We start from the raw sequence: 13244 nt of genomic DNA, 5'->3' as shown, positions 1-13244 counted from the left end.
GCCGGGCGGGCGCGCGGCGGAGTCGGCCTGGGTCCCCGCTCGGCCTCTGCGGTGGAGGAGAACGGGGGGGATGGGGCTTTGGCCTGTGCGAAGACCTCCTGGGGCCAGGTCCGTCCCCCGCCTCGCGGGCGTGCAGCAGGTCCCGGTGTGGGGGTGCGCGTGTGGGGAGCTTTTGTGGGGAACGCAGCCCAGGTGCCGCCCCTCCCTGGACCCTTCTTTCCTCCAGGCCCCGGGACTCCAGCTAAAACTAATCACCAATTAAGGCGAAGTCCGGGAGCCCGGGCTGGCGAGGGGCCAGGGGTGGGGCGGCGGGACACTCCGCCTGCGGGGGCTCGGGACCCGCTGAAGTGGGGGCGCACCTCGGACTAGACGGCGAAGAGCAGCGTGGAGGTTTGTGCGGTTAAATGGGTCTCATGCAAATTTGATGCGAACCTCTATGCTAATGGGAAGAATATTTTTGAAATCGCCACTTTGCGCAGGACGGCCAACTGAGCCCCACCCCACCCCAGCTTCTTACCGGGCAGCGGAGCCCAGGCGAGGACCTCATGATCGCGCTCCCCTCTCTGATCCCCCTCGGAACAGCTGCTCTCTGCTTCAGTACACCCCGACCCTAGGGGGGTTCTCTTCGGGGTCTGCGGGGACAGAGTGACTGTAAGGAACGCTCCCTCCTAAGCAGCCCCGATCTCCCCTTCCCCTTCTTCCTATCAAAATCCACACTGTCATGAAAAGGTCTCCCGGAACCAGCTCCGGCCTCGTAATTGAACTGTAAAAGCCCAGGGACCGCCCCGAGGAACGCTTGTTAGTGGGTAAATTGAGTTGTGGGGTGCAGCCCTGCTGAAGGCCCCTAAAGACCCCCGACCCCACGGCTGCCCCCCCTTCTTACCCCCTCCTGCCCAGGTACGGCGCATGCGCGCAGCATGCCCCCCATGACCCCCAGTATCCGGTCAGTGCGGCCAGGGGCGGGGCGGTCCGGGGGCTTCATGCTGGACCCCTACCCTGCTCCAAGTTTCAGGGTGGAGGGGGCTCGGAAGTTGGGGGGCTCTGAGGCCTGCGCGCGTCCGGGGAGTTGCTGCTGCTGAATCCGCCCCCTGCCCGGCTCCGCCTCCACTCCCACTCCTGCCAAACTTCGATGAAGGGGTAGGGTTGTTCCCTTCTCTACAACCATCCGACCAACCATCGTTCCACCACAAACAAACCCCTCTTAATCCCGATCTCAACGTCGGAGCATGGCTCAGCGCTTCGCAATGTTATTACAGAGTCCACTACTCACACCCTGCTTCCCTGGGTCCTCAAGAGCAGGAAAACGGGATCCCCACTTCCCCCTTCTCAGCAGGGCCTGCTTCCCACCCCACCCCCTCCCTATCCACGGAACAGAATGGGCGTGGCATAGAGAGTTGCATATTTTACTTTATTTTTATTAAATTAAAAGCTACGGTCTGGCAGCGATTCCAGAACAGAGTAAGGAGAGCTCCTTATAGGGGGCAGAGAAGAGCGAGAAAGACAGAGACCGACAGACTGAGACACAGGAGAGAAAGGACAGGTTAAGGTAGGAGAACTGTGTCTTACGGACACACCGCGGGCTGGCTCCCGGGAGAGGGGGTGGCACGGCAGTCCACAGTGGAGCAGTATGTGGGGCTGGGGGTTCAAGAGACCCGATCCTGCCCCCCCAGGTCCGTTCTCAGCTTAGTCACTGGAGCACAGCACATAAAGCCAAGGGCAGAGGAGGGGCAGGGCCACTGGGAGTATGTACAGGGGAGCAGGGAGCAGAGCTTGGAGACCAGCCTCTGTCAGAAGGGAGTGGCTCACAGGGCACTGAAGCACTGGCCAGCAGGGGCGGGGAGGGGTTCCCCTTCCCCTCTGAACTCCCTCCCTGTCAGACAGGTCCCCTACTTGTGTGGTGTGCGGGCAGGGGAAGAGAGGAGAACAGAGGCTTCCATTAGGTCCTAGTAGAGGAGGACAGCAAGGAGGCCAAAGGGATGTCCTTCAATCATCTGTGATACCCTTGGCTCTCAGCTCCTCTTGCACACGGGTCAGGTAAGTGGGGTCCGGGTACCCAAACCTGGGTGCAAAGAGAAGTGAGGGTCAGGGTTAGCTGTTTAGGCTCGCTCTTACCATCCCATGCCCACCCTCATTCTGGGTGATTCTCTACAGGCCCCATTCAGATCCCTTCCCACCTCCCCTTAAACTGATTCCCTCCAAAGCTGAGGCTGACTGTATCTTTCTAGGGTAAGTTAGGCACATCCCGCTCGGGAGGTGGGACGGAAGCGGGGGCTGAAGGCTTTGGGGTAGTCCTCTCCCGTTAGGAAGCTCCCACAGGGAGAGGGTGGATGTCGTTCCCTCCGGGGAAATGAAGAGAAAAGGGGGGCCAAGGGGAGGCAAATGAAGAGGAATCGCACAGCTGGGGTCCCCCTGTGCAGCTGGTCTTGTGGTGGATGTCGTTCCAGGTGATGACATTCGGTCTCCCTGTGGTCATGGACGTGCCGATAGTGAAGGTGAGACGCTGGTCAAATGCCTTTCGGAACAGGGTCAGCACCTTGTTGCCCTCGGGGCAGTCCGGGAGGTAGGCCACCCGTGTGGTGCCAGGGTACCGAACTCCTGGGTTTGGGTGTTCAGCCTGGGAAGAAGGGGAAGCAGCAGGGGAAGTGAGCAGCTGGACATCCTAAGGCCCGGACGCCAGTGGAGGGTCATCCCAGCCCGTGTGCCTGTGCACCCCGGCTGATCCTGACAGGGGAGCAACAAACAGGCTGCCAGCCTTCCAGGAAAGGAGGCAGCAGGAGCCTGTTTCTGAACATAATCCTTATTGTTAAGAGGTTCTTTCAGCTGTCACAATTCCTCAAGCCGGAATTCAGTAACAAATGTACTCTGAGAAGTGACGCAAGGTATGGTCCTTACTCTGCAGAACTTTTTTTTTTTTTGTCTTTTTGAGGCAGGGTCTCGCTCTGCAGTTCAGGCTGGACTTGAACTCACTTTGTAGCCCAGGCTGGTCTCGAACTCACAACGATCCTCCTGCCTCAGCCTCCCGAGTGCTAGGATTACAGGCGTGTGCCACCATGCCCGGCCCTGCAGAACTGTTAAGACTAAAAAAAATTTATCTTTTAGTCTTCCCTCCTCTACCTCAAAATACTCCTAGCCAGGCATGGTGGTGCACACCTGTAATCCCAGCACTCGGGAGGCTGAGGCAGGAGGATCCTTTCGAGTTCGAGACCAGCCTGGGCTACAAAGTGAGCTCAAGGCCAGCCTGAACTGCATAGCAAGACCCGCTCTCAAAAAGACAAAACAAACAAACAAAAAACACTCCTAATGCTTCTGCCACTGCTCAACCTGTTCCATTCTTTCTATTTCTCTTCTTTGGATATTCCTCATTCCTCTGTGAACCAGCATTGGATGTTTCTCTTTGTCCAGCAGGAAGACACCTATAGGTCCTGGACCATTTCTGCTTTTACCTTCCAGTCTCTTCAAGCTTTCACTGTCTCACGTAGAGCAGAGTGACACTTTCGGCTCTGTAAGTATGGGCAGATCACTTCCTGGTGTTCCTCTCTGCCCTGGGGCCATCAGTCCACAGAATTTACCTTTGCTAAGAATACTTGTCAATATCCATGTTCACCAGAGAAACAGTATGCAATTCTTTTCTCTCATACCTGAGTTTGTTTTTTTGCAGTGTTAGGGATCGAACCCCGCACCTCCCACATGCTAGGCACACACTCTACTACTGAGCTGCACCCAGCCTTCATACTTGATTATTCTGTGCGCCTGGAACCACCAGGATGGAAAAACCGGGGCTCAAGGCAGTGTCCTAGCCTCAAGTTACTGAGTACGATGGCAACTGGAGACAGCAAGGCTGTCACATCTAACGCACTCAGCCTGACCCCATTGTCCTGGGCCGGAGAGCAAGCTTGGGAAAAATCAAACGGTAAGGGGAGGCCGTGGTTTTCTTACCCCCTGGACACCCGGCGGGAAGACGTACTGGATGACAATGGTGCCGTACTTCTCGTAGCTGGGCAGGAGGAGGGTGGCGTCCTTGGAGACCAGCATCCGTCCATTCTGGGGCTGGTTGCCCACCAGCTGCCCATAGAAGCGGCCGCACATGGGGCAGGCCTTCTTCACCTGTAGGGCCCGGGTGATGCAGCCCTCACAGAACGAGTGCCGGCACTTCTCCAACGTCTTGGCGTTCTGGATCTCCCCCAGACAGATGGGGCAGGTGCTCTCCTGCTCTTCGGCCTCCTCTCGAAGGCGGGGAGGCAGAGGAGGGGGCAGGGGAGGAGGAGGTGGAGGAAGCCCCCGGGCCCCTGGGGGCAGGATGGGGGCTGCTCGGAGAGGGGGTGGCCCTGGGCGGTGCAGCTCAGGGTGTTCCCCGCCACCCCCCAAAGCCAGGCAGCCCATAAGCTCCCCCTGCCTCTGAGCTTTTTTCAGCTCTTTCTCGGCCTCCTTCAGCAGGCCCTTGAGAGCCTTGCGGGCCAGGTAGAGCCCGTTGGGCGGGGCCGGGGGAGGGCCCTGTGGGGAAAGCTGGAGAACGTAGATGTCAGAGGTCTCGCCATCTATGAGGATGGACACCCGGTGCTCCTCCCGAAGCCGGGCCAGCCGGGCTGGGGTCTCCTTGCTCAGGAAGTCCCACACAGGCTTGGAGACAGTCACTTTGTTCTTGCAGGTGCCTCCACAGGCTGCCATTCTGGACAGGACGAACGACACTGCCCCCAGGGTGAAGGGGACTCAGGGTAGGGGGGGTCCCCATTTGAAACAAACAAGTGCCTCCTCGCTCAGGTTCCTTCCAAACTCCGCCACCTCTGTTTTCCCAAAGCCCAACCCCAATCGGTCCACCAAACTAAATTTCCATCTTTCCCTGTCTCCCACACCCCAGCACCCCCGGGGAGCAAGGAAGTGTCCCCCCCCCCCCGCCACTCTCTTGTTACTGTCAGCCTTGGCTTTCCTTCCACTGCTGGGGGACCAAAGACACAGCCTGCCCCTCCCATCCTGGGCGAGAAAGGGCTTGGTCAAGGGGAGGGGGCCCGGGGCCCTCCTGTGTGCTCACTTTGATCCTGGAGAGCTCAGAATTGGCATGCAGGCTCACTCTCTTTCCCTGCTCCCTACTTGTAGGCTGTGTGACCTGGTGGGGTGAGGAGGGAAAGGTCAGAGAGTGAGACACCCCTTCCCTACTGCCCACCAGCCTGAACCCCGCAGCCCGCGTGACAGGCAGGAACCTGGGGACAGGTTACTTGGAGCACTGGAGGACCCCAGTGGAAGGGCCGAGGTTCTCTTCAGAGACAGGTACCTGGAAAGCCCATGGAAGAGGACAGCAGCAGAAGTCCCTCTATTTCCTCACTGGGCTGACCAAGGCTGAAGGGGAGAGGAAAGGATTAGGATGGCAAAGCTCCTATTTGCTAGTCCTTCCCCCCTGTGGCATCTCTTCCCCAGCTCCACTTTGCCCAAGTTGTTAAACTCCAAGCAGCTAACCTTCCTCTTTCCTTCCCCAGCTCGAAGGCTCTCAAGAGAGACTGAGGTGCAGACAGAAAACGCCCGCACAGGCGGAGGTCGTTCCTGCCACCTCCCTCCGGTCCCACGGACTGGGGTATTTCTGATGCTCCCCAACTCTCAAGTAATTTGGCCCCTTTTGTTGAAGGGGAGCCTTCCGTAAGAGCAGTCCCTCTGCTGAAGTCTGTCAGGGAGGTCAGCAAAGGGGCAGCAGCCCCTGCAGTCGCAAAGTTCGCATTGTCACCTTTTAAACCCCTGTCGTCTGCAGGTGGACGGGGCAGGGCTCTGCAGGGGCGCCCCTGGAGGGGCCTGACGCTTGGCCCGTCCCGGCACAGCTGCAGGGCTGTCCCCACGACACCTCCACTACGGCTCAATCCGAAGGAGGGAGCACTAGTGTGACCTCAATTTACTGACGGATACAAAGGGGGAGCTCCGTCCATTTGCGCCTCTGTCACAGCACTCTCAAGAAGAGATGCGCCTCAAGATTCGCAAAGTGCAGCGGGAACCCCAAGTCTCAGCCCAGACTGTCCGTGCACGGCGTAACGACCCTCCCCACCAGAGGGGACCCAGGACCTGAGCTCCGACTCCTGCTGGCACAGGGAAGGGAGGCGGGGCCACCACTGAGGCTGGGTCCGCGACTCCTCTGGGGCCACCCAGACCGGGCGCAGGGCCGGTCCCTCCTCCAGACGGCGGCCGAGGGGACAGCCCGGGAGGGCCGGGGTCCCGGGGCGCCCGCCCCTCCCCCCGCGGCCTGCTCCGAGGCCGACCCGGAACCAGCTCTCCGCGTCCCCCGCTCGCGGAAGCCCCCGAGCCCCAGCGCCGGCGGGGGGTGCGCGGCCACCCGCCCGCGGCCCCGCAACCCCCAAATGGAGGCCGAGGCTGGAGGGTGCTGCAAAGATGCTCCGCCCGCCCCGAGGGGGGCCCTGGCGCCGCGCGCGGGGGAGGGGGCGGCGGAGGGGGCGCGCAGGGAGCGAGGGGCTCGCGAGGGGTGCGCGCGGGGTCCGGGGGACACGCGGTGGGTGTGGGGGGCGCCGGGCTCACCTACCTCTCGCCAGCGCCGCCATTGCCGGTCACATGACTGAGGCTGTTCTGGGATGACGGTCCGGGCCTTAGCAACAAGGGGGGGGACCTGGAGAAGGTGGAAGGGGGTGCAGGCCGGGGGGAGGGGAGGAGGGGGACGGCACCCCCTTTTCTTTCCCGGGCGATGATCACTGCTTCCTTTGACCCCTTCTACCCGGGAGCCCCTGCCCGTCCGCCCCAAAACAAAAATGGAGGCACGGCCCCCGTCTTTGGAGGGAGGGGGCGGCGTCAAGTGGCCGAGGGTAGGAGGTTATATCCCTTAGAGACGCCACCCTCGCGCCCGCCCCTCCCGAGAGCCCTCTTCTCTCGCAGCCCGCTGCGGCGGCTTCGGGAGCTGGCGGCGGATGGGCGGGCGAGCGGCGTCGGGGGTCTGCGGGGATTTGGGGAGGACAATTTTTAGAAATCCTTTAGCAGAAAGGTCTTTGAGGAACAATGTGGGATGGGAGATCTCAGGCAAAAGACAAGCATCGGTGCCACAAAATAACCCCATGACTACGCTGCTCCAACCCCCTCCCTCGGCTCTCTCCTCTTTCTAGATTGTTACCTTCTGTGACCCTCGCACCCTGCCCCTAGGTGGGTAAGCGCCTGTTTTTTTCTCTTTCCACAAACAGGGACCCTAAGACTTGTGCAGAATGGGAAGGAGGGAATAGGTTTTCTTTCTTTTTTTTTTTTTAATAAACGGCTTGGGGTGGTTGTGGTGTCAAATGGATGGTTCAAATAAGAGTTAAAAATTCTCAAAGAAAAAAAAAAATCTGCTCCGCTCCGCTTCTCACATCAGCAGTCTCCGCCCCCAGGCCAGCTCACTTCCCTGGGGCCACATCAAGCCAGGTTTTTCCACTAGCCGAAAAAACCCCCTCAGCCAGACACGCCGAAATCTCCCAGACTGGCCACCAATGCTAGTCGTCCACCCCTTTTTTCACTCCCTCCGGAGAGCTGGTCACTCTTTTTCCCAGGACCTTAATGTACGCTTCCTGTTCTCCAAGCAGCAGGGCGCCTTCCCTGGAGGCCTGGGAGAACACTGAATTCCTTTTGGTTCAGCCCGTAGGCTGGGGCCCACTCACCTCGAGAGAGGGAGAGTGATCACGCCGGGAGCTCTGGGATGAAGGCCACACCATTCCACTCCTCCCCCGGCCTCGCTGCCGCGGTTCCCACAAAGCCGACCAGCCTTTCCCATTCCCAGTCCACCCCTCACCGCCTCAGTTCACAGCCATCTTAGAATCCCACATCTTTAGAATTCTTCGGCTGGTCTCTGTACCCCTCAGGAGTCCTCAGAATTTAAAAAATAAAAGTTGTGAGAAAGCATTTCTGTGAAGGAATTTGGATTGAATAATTTATTATCTGTATTGTGATAGTAATGGGAGCAAATACACAAGATCTTCTATTACTAAAACAAAAAAGGTGAGAAACAGAAGCAACAAATGATGATTATACCGCCTGTATCAGCCGTACAGTCAGAAAACCCTGTTCTAAAAAGCCGCAGCTGCTGGTGTCAGTTTTATTGCATTCAACAGGGGAAGAAAGGTAGAGGGGAATGGAAAAGACCCTGCAGGAGCAGGACAGGAAGGTATGACTGGGGCTCCAACCCCACACTAGAGAGCCCTCTCACTACCTCCTTTGGAGCAGAAGGTGAAACGGAGGCAGCTTCTCCCTTAGGACCGCATGCCTTCTTGGGAGACTCGGTCCAGCCAGACACAGAGCAAGACTCGGTCCAGCCAGACACAGAGCAAAACAGCTCCGCATCCCCACAGGCCAGGTGCGGGCGCTTGTGTTTATGTGAAAAAAGTGTGGATGCTTCCAGGGGACATCAAGAATGAGCGTCTTAGCCCCAAAGGCAGCAGAGGGAGGGGAGGTCACCTATCTCATCTCGTCGTGGTCTTCTACATGCTGAGAGTATCACCACGAACTCCATCATTTTTGGAGGCGGATGGCTGACTGAGTTACGGCCCAGACTCCTCTCTGGGGGAGGAGAGTGAAGATGACACAGAAGGCCATCTGTCCCCCGGGAGACACAGTGGCAGTAGAGAACGGGACAGAAGAGAACAGAATGAAAACAAATCCAACTGGAAAAAGGGTGTGAGGAAGGCCAGGAGAAGCAAGTGTCCCAGCTGCACACACCCAGGAGGTTCCCACACTTGAGACCCCTTCCTGGTGAAATGACCAGAACTGACCCAGTAGAGATCGTCCCTTCTGGAAATAAAGCCCGAGGACAGCTAGCCAGGAAGGAAGCTTCACATGGAAATGGACTGCACACCCTGGCCCATCATTCCAGCCTCCAGAACCGGCCCCGCCCGCTGAAGAGTTCCAGCTGCGGGAAAGGCGTGAGCTTCTGGTTTACGCAGCAGTAGTCAAACACCTTCACCAGGCTCACACGCGTCTGGCCATGCCTGGGTGCTGCGCCCAGATGTGCACATGGGTGCAGATGCAGTGCGAGTGGGAGTGGGGTGGGAGAAGACTGGGGCGTAATCGCTCCTTGCCAGAGACCTCTTCCAGTTCCTGCGTAGTCACAGCAGTCCTCTTGGGTCCCGTCTCTCCGTGAGGTGCCAGCCTGCTGACCACTCCCACCCCGCCTCCCACGCCGGGTCAGCCATGTTCTGCCGCGCGTGCATACTTGCACCCACATCGGTCCTATCTCAGAAGTCTTCCATCCCAGGGCCGACCGGGATGAAGCACACTAGTGAGTTCTATAAAGTTATCAGCACATTCAGACACTCGTGGTCTACTCCACACAGCAAAGTGCATCAAGCAGTTTCTTGAGCCAGGTCCATCTGTCCAGGCAGGTCTAGAAGATGACAACCGCCCCTCCCCCAAGCCTCCTAAGTGACAGAAACAACAGGGTATTTTACAAAGATCAAGGCACTTGTGAGCGTCCACAGTAACACTCGCATGAAGCAGGAGGGCTTGTTGGAGGGAGGGAGAGAAGAAAAATGGACAGATGGGGAAAAGGGCAATGTATTTCTGGGGGCCAAGAAATGCCTATTCAACGACACGGAGCGATTTGGATGGAAGGCGCCTGAATTCAGCGGAGGAGGAAGAGAAGCAGGGGCAGGAACAGTCCCGCCACGCCTCTCAGAACCACGCCACCTTGAACGTGAAGCAGCAACCACCACGGAGTCAGACAGGCTCTTAGGCAAAGATGTTGGTGATGAAATCCAGGAATCGCTTAGCATACTGCTCGGGATGCACAGTGGAGATCTCGGCCCCCGCCTGTGAGAGCAGAACAAGCAATGTGTCAGGCACCTCCCCGCTCTCCCCAGCCCATCCTCCCGCCCGCTCCAGCCCGCTTCCCCGCCTCCGCCACCCCTCTGCGCCTCCCAGGACGCTCTCTGCTAAGAAAACAGCCACACGGCGAAGGGCAGGTGCCGGGGGACTCTCACCCCGTGCTTGACGGTCTTGGCTGCGTGAGCCGCTTTCTTCTTGGCGTCATACTGCGTGAGGATGTCGATGAGGCCCATGAAGTACACCTCCTTGTGGGGGGCCCCTGGAGAAAGACCAACAGTGCGCAGGCAGGCATGGCCCGAGCTCTCCTTCCCCGGGCGTCGGCTGTGTTTAGAAGAGCTAACCCAACTCTCCACTCACTGCCTGGCTCCTGTTCCCCAAGGACAACACTCCCCACTCCCCGCGCAGAACCCCAAGACCTCTCTCACCCTCAGCACTCCGGATGGCGTAGACGTCGATGTAGGACTCGAACTCTCCGGGTCCCAGCGGTCGATGCGAATGAATGTAGCCTCCGATCCCCTCCGGGGAGGTGCCGTAGGAGCCCACCAGAGCAGGCGGTGCCGTGGGGTTGCAGTCCCCGTCCCACTCCGACTCCTCCTCGCGCGCGGGCCCCTCCTCCTCGGGCTCAGAGCCCCGGATGATGTCGTGAATGCCCAGCAGGAGGCTGTAGTCCATGATCTTCAGCTGCACCAGAAACTGAGACCCCCCGACAGATCAGACAAGCCCGGTCTCCCCGCCACCGCCAGGTGACAGCTCTGTATGCCTACCCTGGGATTCCTGGGCCCCTCCTGGGGAAGGTAAGCAGAGAAACAGACTGGGGTCTACCACTGCCTTTGAGTGCCCGGGAGTCCTAGGGTCTGTGGTTACCTCTTTATTCATTCCAGCCTCCACGGGTTTTTCTGATCTCAAACTCAATCACTAAATACAGAGGACCCAAAGAATAAGAGGGGAGGCACTTTCCTATGATGAGTGAACTGCTGAAACAAGCCAAAAAAAAAAAAAAGCACTCCTGAGCATCCCAGTCATCACCTCCACGTCTCTCTTTAGCTTCTCCAGAAACGCTCTCTTCTCCTCCTCACCAATGTACACTTTCTGGTTCTTGTTGAGGAAGTCCATATCCTTAAGGGTGGGCAATTCTTTAACCTAGAACAGGGAAAGGCTGTCTTGGGGCTGCGCCGCCTCCCTGAGGGGTGAACAGCGCCGCCTCTGCGCACGGCTTTCTCTCCACCTCGGCGGCCTTGAGGACAGCAGTTTCACACTGCTTCTGTCCAGTGAATCCAGACTGTGAGCCCGGCGTGGTGGCGCACGCCTGTAATCCCAGCACTCGGGAGGCTGAGGCGGGAGGATCGCTGCAAGCTTGAGCCAGCCTGGGCAACATAATGAGTTCCAGGCTATCCTGAACTGCAAATAGGGAGACCCTTGTCTCAAAAAACAAGGAAAACACAACGACAACAAAACCTAAACCCAAATGCCTGATTGGGAGATGCAGTCGCTAAGCTGTACTACCCCACAGCACACCATATGCCACCCTGTTTTCTGTGGGGTGCACAGTGCGGGAGATTGTACTCAGGCTCCTGCACACGCCAGGCAAGCACTCTACCACGGAGCGACACCTCCAGCCTGCAGCCCCCCTTGTTCTGCTTATGCTGTTCAATGAAACCCTCCATGCTGATCTCTCTCTCTTCCTCAGCAAAAGTATCTGCTTCAGTACAAGACCCAGAGCGAGAGCTGGCGGGTGTACATTTTGCCCTTGAAGTCTGGTATCTCCACGCGATCCCAACCCACACAAAACACCCCTGCCAGGGGCAAGGCAGCTGCTACTACTGCCGCTGCACACCGCAGGTCAGTAGAAGTTCGCATCCCTCTTCTTGTCAGTGGCTGGAGAATAAATAGCTGATGATCCTCCTATGAAGAATGCCTCCCTCATCCTAAGAAGACCCCTGTCAGCCCCAGCTCCATCCCTCACCCTGACACTTTAAATGAGGGTCACCTTTTCCTTATCGCTGGCTTCCCGGGACACTAGGGAACCCTGTGGAGAGACCCAAACACCAAGTCAGCAGAAGTGGTCAAAAGCACAGAACCCAGCTCCTAAGAGGAGTACTCAGGTCCATACCCTCCCCAGCCTCCGGCCACCAGGATCCTCCCCTCTGACCCTGAGATCTCTTCTCCTCACCTTCAGGTCATACTTCCTGTGCACAGGAAGTCGGTGGCTAAACATATTGCGCATCACAAGCATGTAGCTGTCTTCATTCTCCACGCTGACCCGGTACATCCCCAGGAACTGGGGCAGCAGTGTGCTACCATGGCACTTCACAATGTACTGGGGTGGGAAGGGAGAAAGGCGTAAGGAGGCTGAGAAGCAGACACACACACTGCCCAGCGGTGGGAAGCCGAACGCTACCGTTTCCGAGGAGGGGCAGAAAACTTCAAGTAGAGAGCCGGGTATGGCGGCATACACATATGATCTCAGCAGTCTGCAGGCTGAGGCAGGAGGATCACCAGGAATTTGAGTGGAAAAAAAAACCCTTCAAGTAGAAAAGTTATAAGGAGATCAAAAAGGGTGGGAGGTTCCTAAAAATGTCCCTAGTTATCCATGTGGTTTCTGAATCCCCTTGCCTTCTGATTGCTTCCACTTGTATAGAGTGGAAGTGACTCCTCTCATTCCACCTCTGTCCTTGAGGTGAAAAGGGTAGGTGTTATTGTCCTTACTGTAGGACCTCTCTACATACAAGTGGTCATGAAACCAGAATTAGAACTTACGTCTGCTTAACAGTATGATTTACTTAGACCAGCATTTCTCAGTGGGCTAGATTCCTGTAGTCCGTATGGTGGCTGTTTGTAACACTTTGGCCTTCCTGCTGAGCCACATCCCTGGCCCTATTTATTTCTTATTTTGAGACAGAATCTGGCTAAGTTGCCTTGGCAGAACTCAAACTTGTGATCCTCCTGCCTCAGCCTCCTTCTGTGCTCAAATTACAGGCATGTACCATTATGGTCAATTTCGTAACCTAGATTCATAAAAGGCAACTCCTCAGCCAGGCATGGAGGCACGTGCCTGTAATCGCAGCAGGCTGAGGCAGCACAAGTTCTAACCCAGCCTGGGCAATTTAGCAAGAACCTGTCTCAAAATTTATTTATTTATTTATTTTTTGCCTTTTTGAGATGGGGCCTCATTATGTAATTCAGGCTGGCCTTGAGCTCAGTTTGTAGCCCAGGCTGGCCTTGAACTCACAATGATCCTCCTGCTTCAGTCTCCTAAGTTCTGGGACTACCAGCATGTGCCACCATGCCTGGCCTCTGTCTCAAAATTAAAAAACATTTTTTAAGGAGGGAAGGCTGGAGATATTGATAGGGCAAGAGAGATTCCACTTTCTGCTTTGAACTCCATAGTAAGAGAAGCCACTTAAAAGTTTACTTAATCTGTGGTTGACCCTCACTTTTCACCCCTTCGCCTTGGTTAGTTATCAACTCAAAGCACAGCA

At 57.2% G+C, this 13244-nt stretch overlaps 3 protein-coding genes and 2 long non-coding RNA genes across 7 annotated transcripts in view; 2 read left to right on the top strand and 3 right to left on the bottom strand.

Annotated features, from left to right (window-relative positions):
• The window catches only part of Arhgef25 (Rho guanine nucleotide exchange factor (GEF) 25), a 7085-nt gene extending 6006 nt beyond the window's left edge, over positions 1-1079 (bottom strand). Inside the window, exons 1-2 of the mRNA XM_005397403.2 lie at positions 884-1079; positions 518-632 (exon numbers count right to left, since the gene is read on the bottom strand). Of these exons, the coding sequence (XP_005397460.1) occupies positions 518-632; positions 884-982 (214 nt within the window). The 5' untranslated portion in view covers positions 983-1079. The remainder of the gene's footprint in view (positions 1-517; positions 633-883) is intronic.
• Positions 1080-1387: 308 nt separating this feature from the next.
• Positions 1388-6757, bottom strand: Dtx3 (deltex 3, E3 ubiquitin ligase). 2 transcript variants are annotated; one of them, XM_005397398.2, is made up of 6 exons: positions 6512-6757; positions 5267-5331; positions 5027-5101; positions 3937-4666; positions 2397-2614; positions 1388-2059 (listed from the first exon to the last, which is right to left on the bottom strand). In XM_005397398.2, the coding sequence occupies exons 3-6, from the start codon at positions 5053-5055 to the stop codon at positions 1984-1986; spliced, it is 1053 nt and encodes a 350-aa protein (XP_005397455.1). In that variant the 5' UTR covers positions 5056-5101; positions 5267-5331; positions 6512-6757; the 3' UTR covers positions 1388-1983. The 2 variants fall into 2 exon arrangements, with proteins under 2 accessions (XP_005397455.1, XP_005397456.1); XM_005397399.2 differs by having other exon boundaries at positions 3937-4685; positions 6512-6755.
• Positions 4624-6451, top strand: LOC106149959. The gene is made up of 3 exons (XR_001236453.1): positions 4624-4712; positions 5162-5262; positions 5469-6451. It is a non-coding gene; the product is annotated as an uncharacterized LOC106149959 (long non-coding RNA).
• A 274-nt stretch (positions 6758-7031) lies between the features above and the next one.
• Positions 7032-7848, top strand: LOC106149960. Of its 2 annotated transcripts, none has more exons than XR_001236454.1 (2): positions 7032-7119; positions 7585-7848. It is a non-coding gene; the product is annotated as an uncharacterized LOC106149960 (long non-coding RNA). The 2 variants fall into 2 exon arrangements; XR_001236455.1 differs by having other exon boundaries at positions 7034-7123.
• A 14-nt stretch (positions 7849-7862) lies between these two features.
• Pip4k2c (phosphatidylinositol-5-phosphate 4-kinase, type II, gamma) overlaps positions 7863-13244 on the bottom strand; it is a gene marked incomplete in the record, with an annotated part of 12535 nt that continues 7153 nt past the window's right edge. Inside the window, 6 exon segments of the mRNA XM_005397400.2 lie at positions 7863-9750; positions 9921-10024; positions 10191-10458; positions 10792-10905; positions 11753-11791; positions 11936-12082. Coding sequence (XP_005397457.1) covers positions 9670-9750; positions 9921-10024; positions 10191-10458; positions 10792-10905; positions 11753-11791; positions 11936-12082 — 753 coding nt within the window.

This window comes from Chinchilla lanigera, unplaced genomic scaffold (genome assembly GCF_000276665.1).
Source record: "Chinchilla lanigera isolate Chin_1 unplaced genomic scaffold, ChiLan1.0 scaffold00057, whole genome shotgun sequence".
NCBI classification, from domain to species: domain Eukaryota; kingdom Metazoa; phylum Chordata; class Mammalia; order Rodentia; family Chinchillidae; genus Chinchilla; species Chinchilla lanigera.
Note: the sequence above shows the minus strand (reverse complement) of the source record. Positions and strands in the feature narration are given on the sequence as shown.

Bases quoted from the DNA above. Each gene is read 5' to 3' on its own strand.
- Dtx3 (XM_005397398.2), bottom strand. From the start codon at position 5,055: ATGCCAATTCTGAGCTCTCCAGGATCAAA. The intron at 2,615-3,936 runs GTAAGAAAACCA...CCTTCTTCCCAG, and splicing joins TCCCGCCGGGTGTCCAGGGG to GCTGAACACCCAAACCCAGG. The intron at 2,060-2,396 runs GTGCGATTCCTC...CTTTGCACCCAG, and splicing joins TGCACAGGGGGACCCCAGCT to GTTTGGGTACCCGGACCCCA.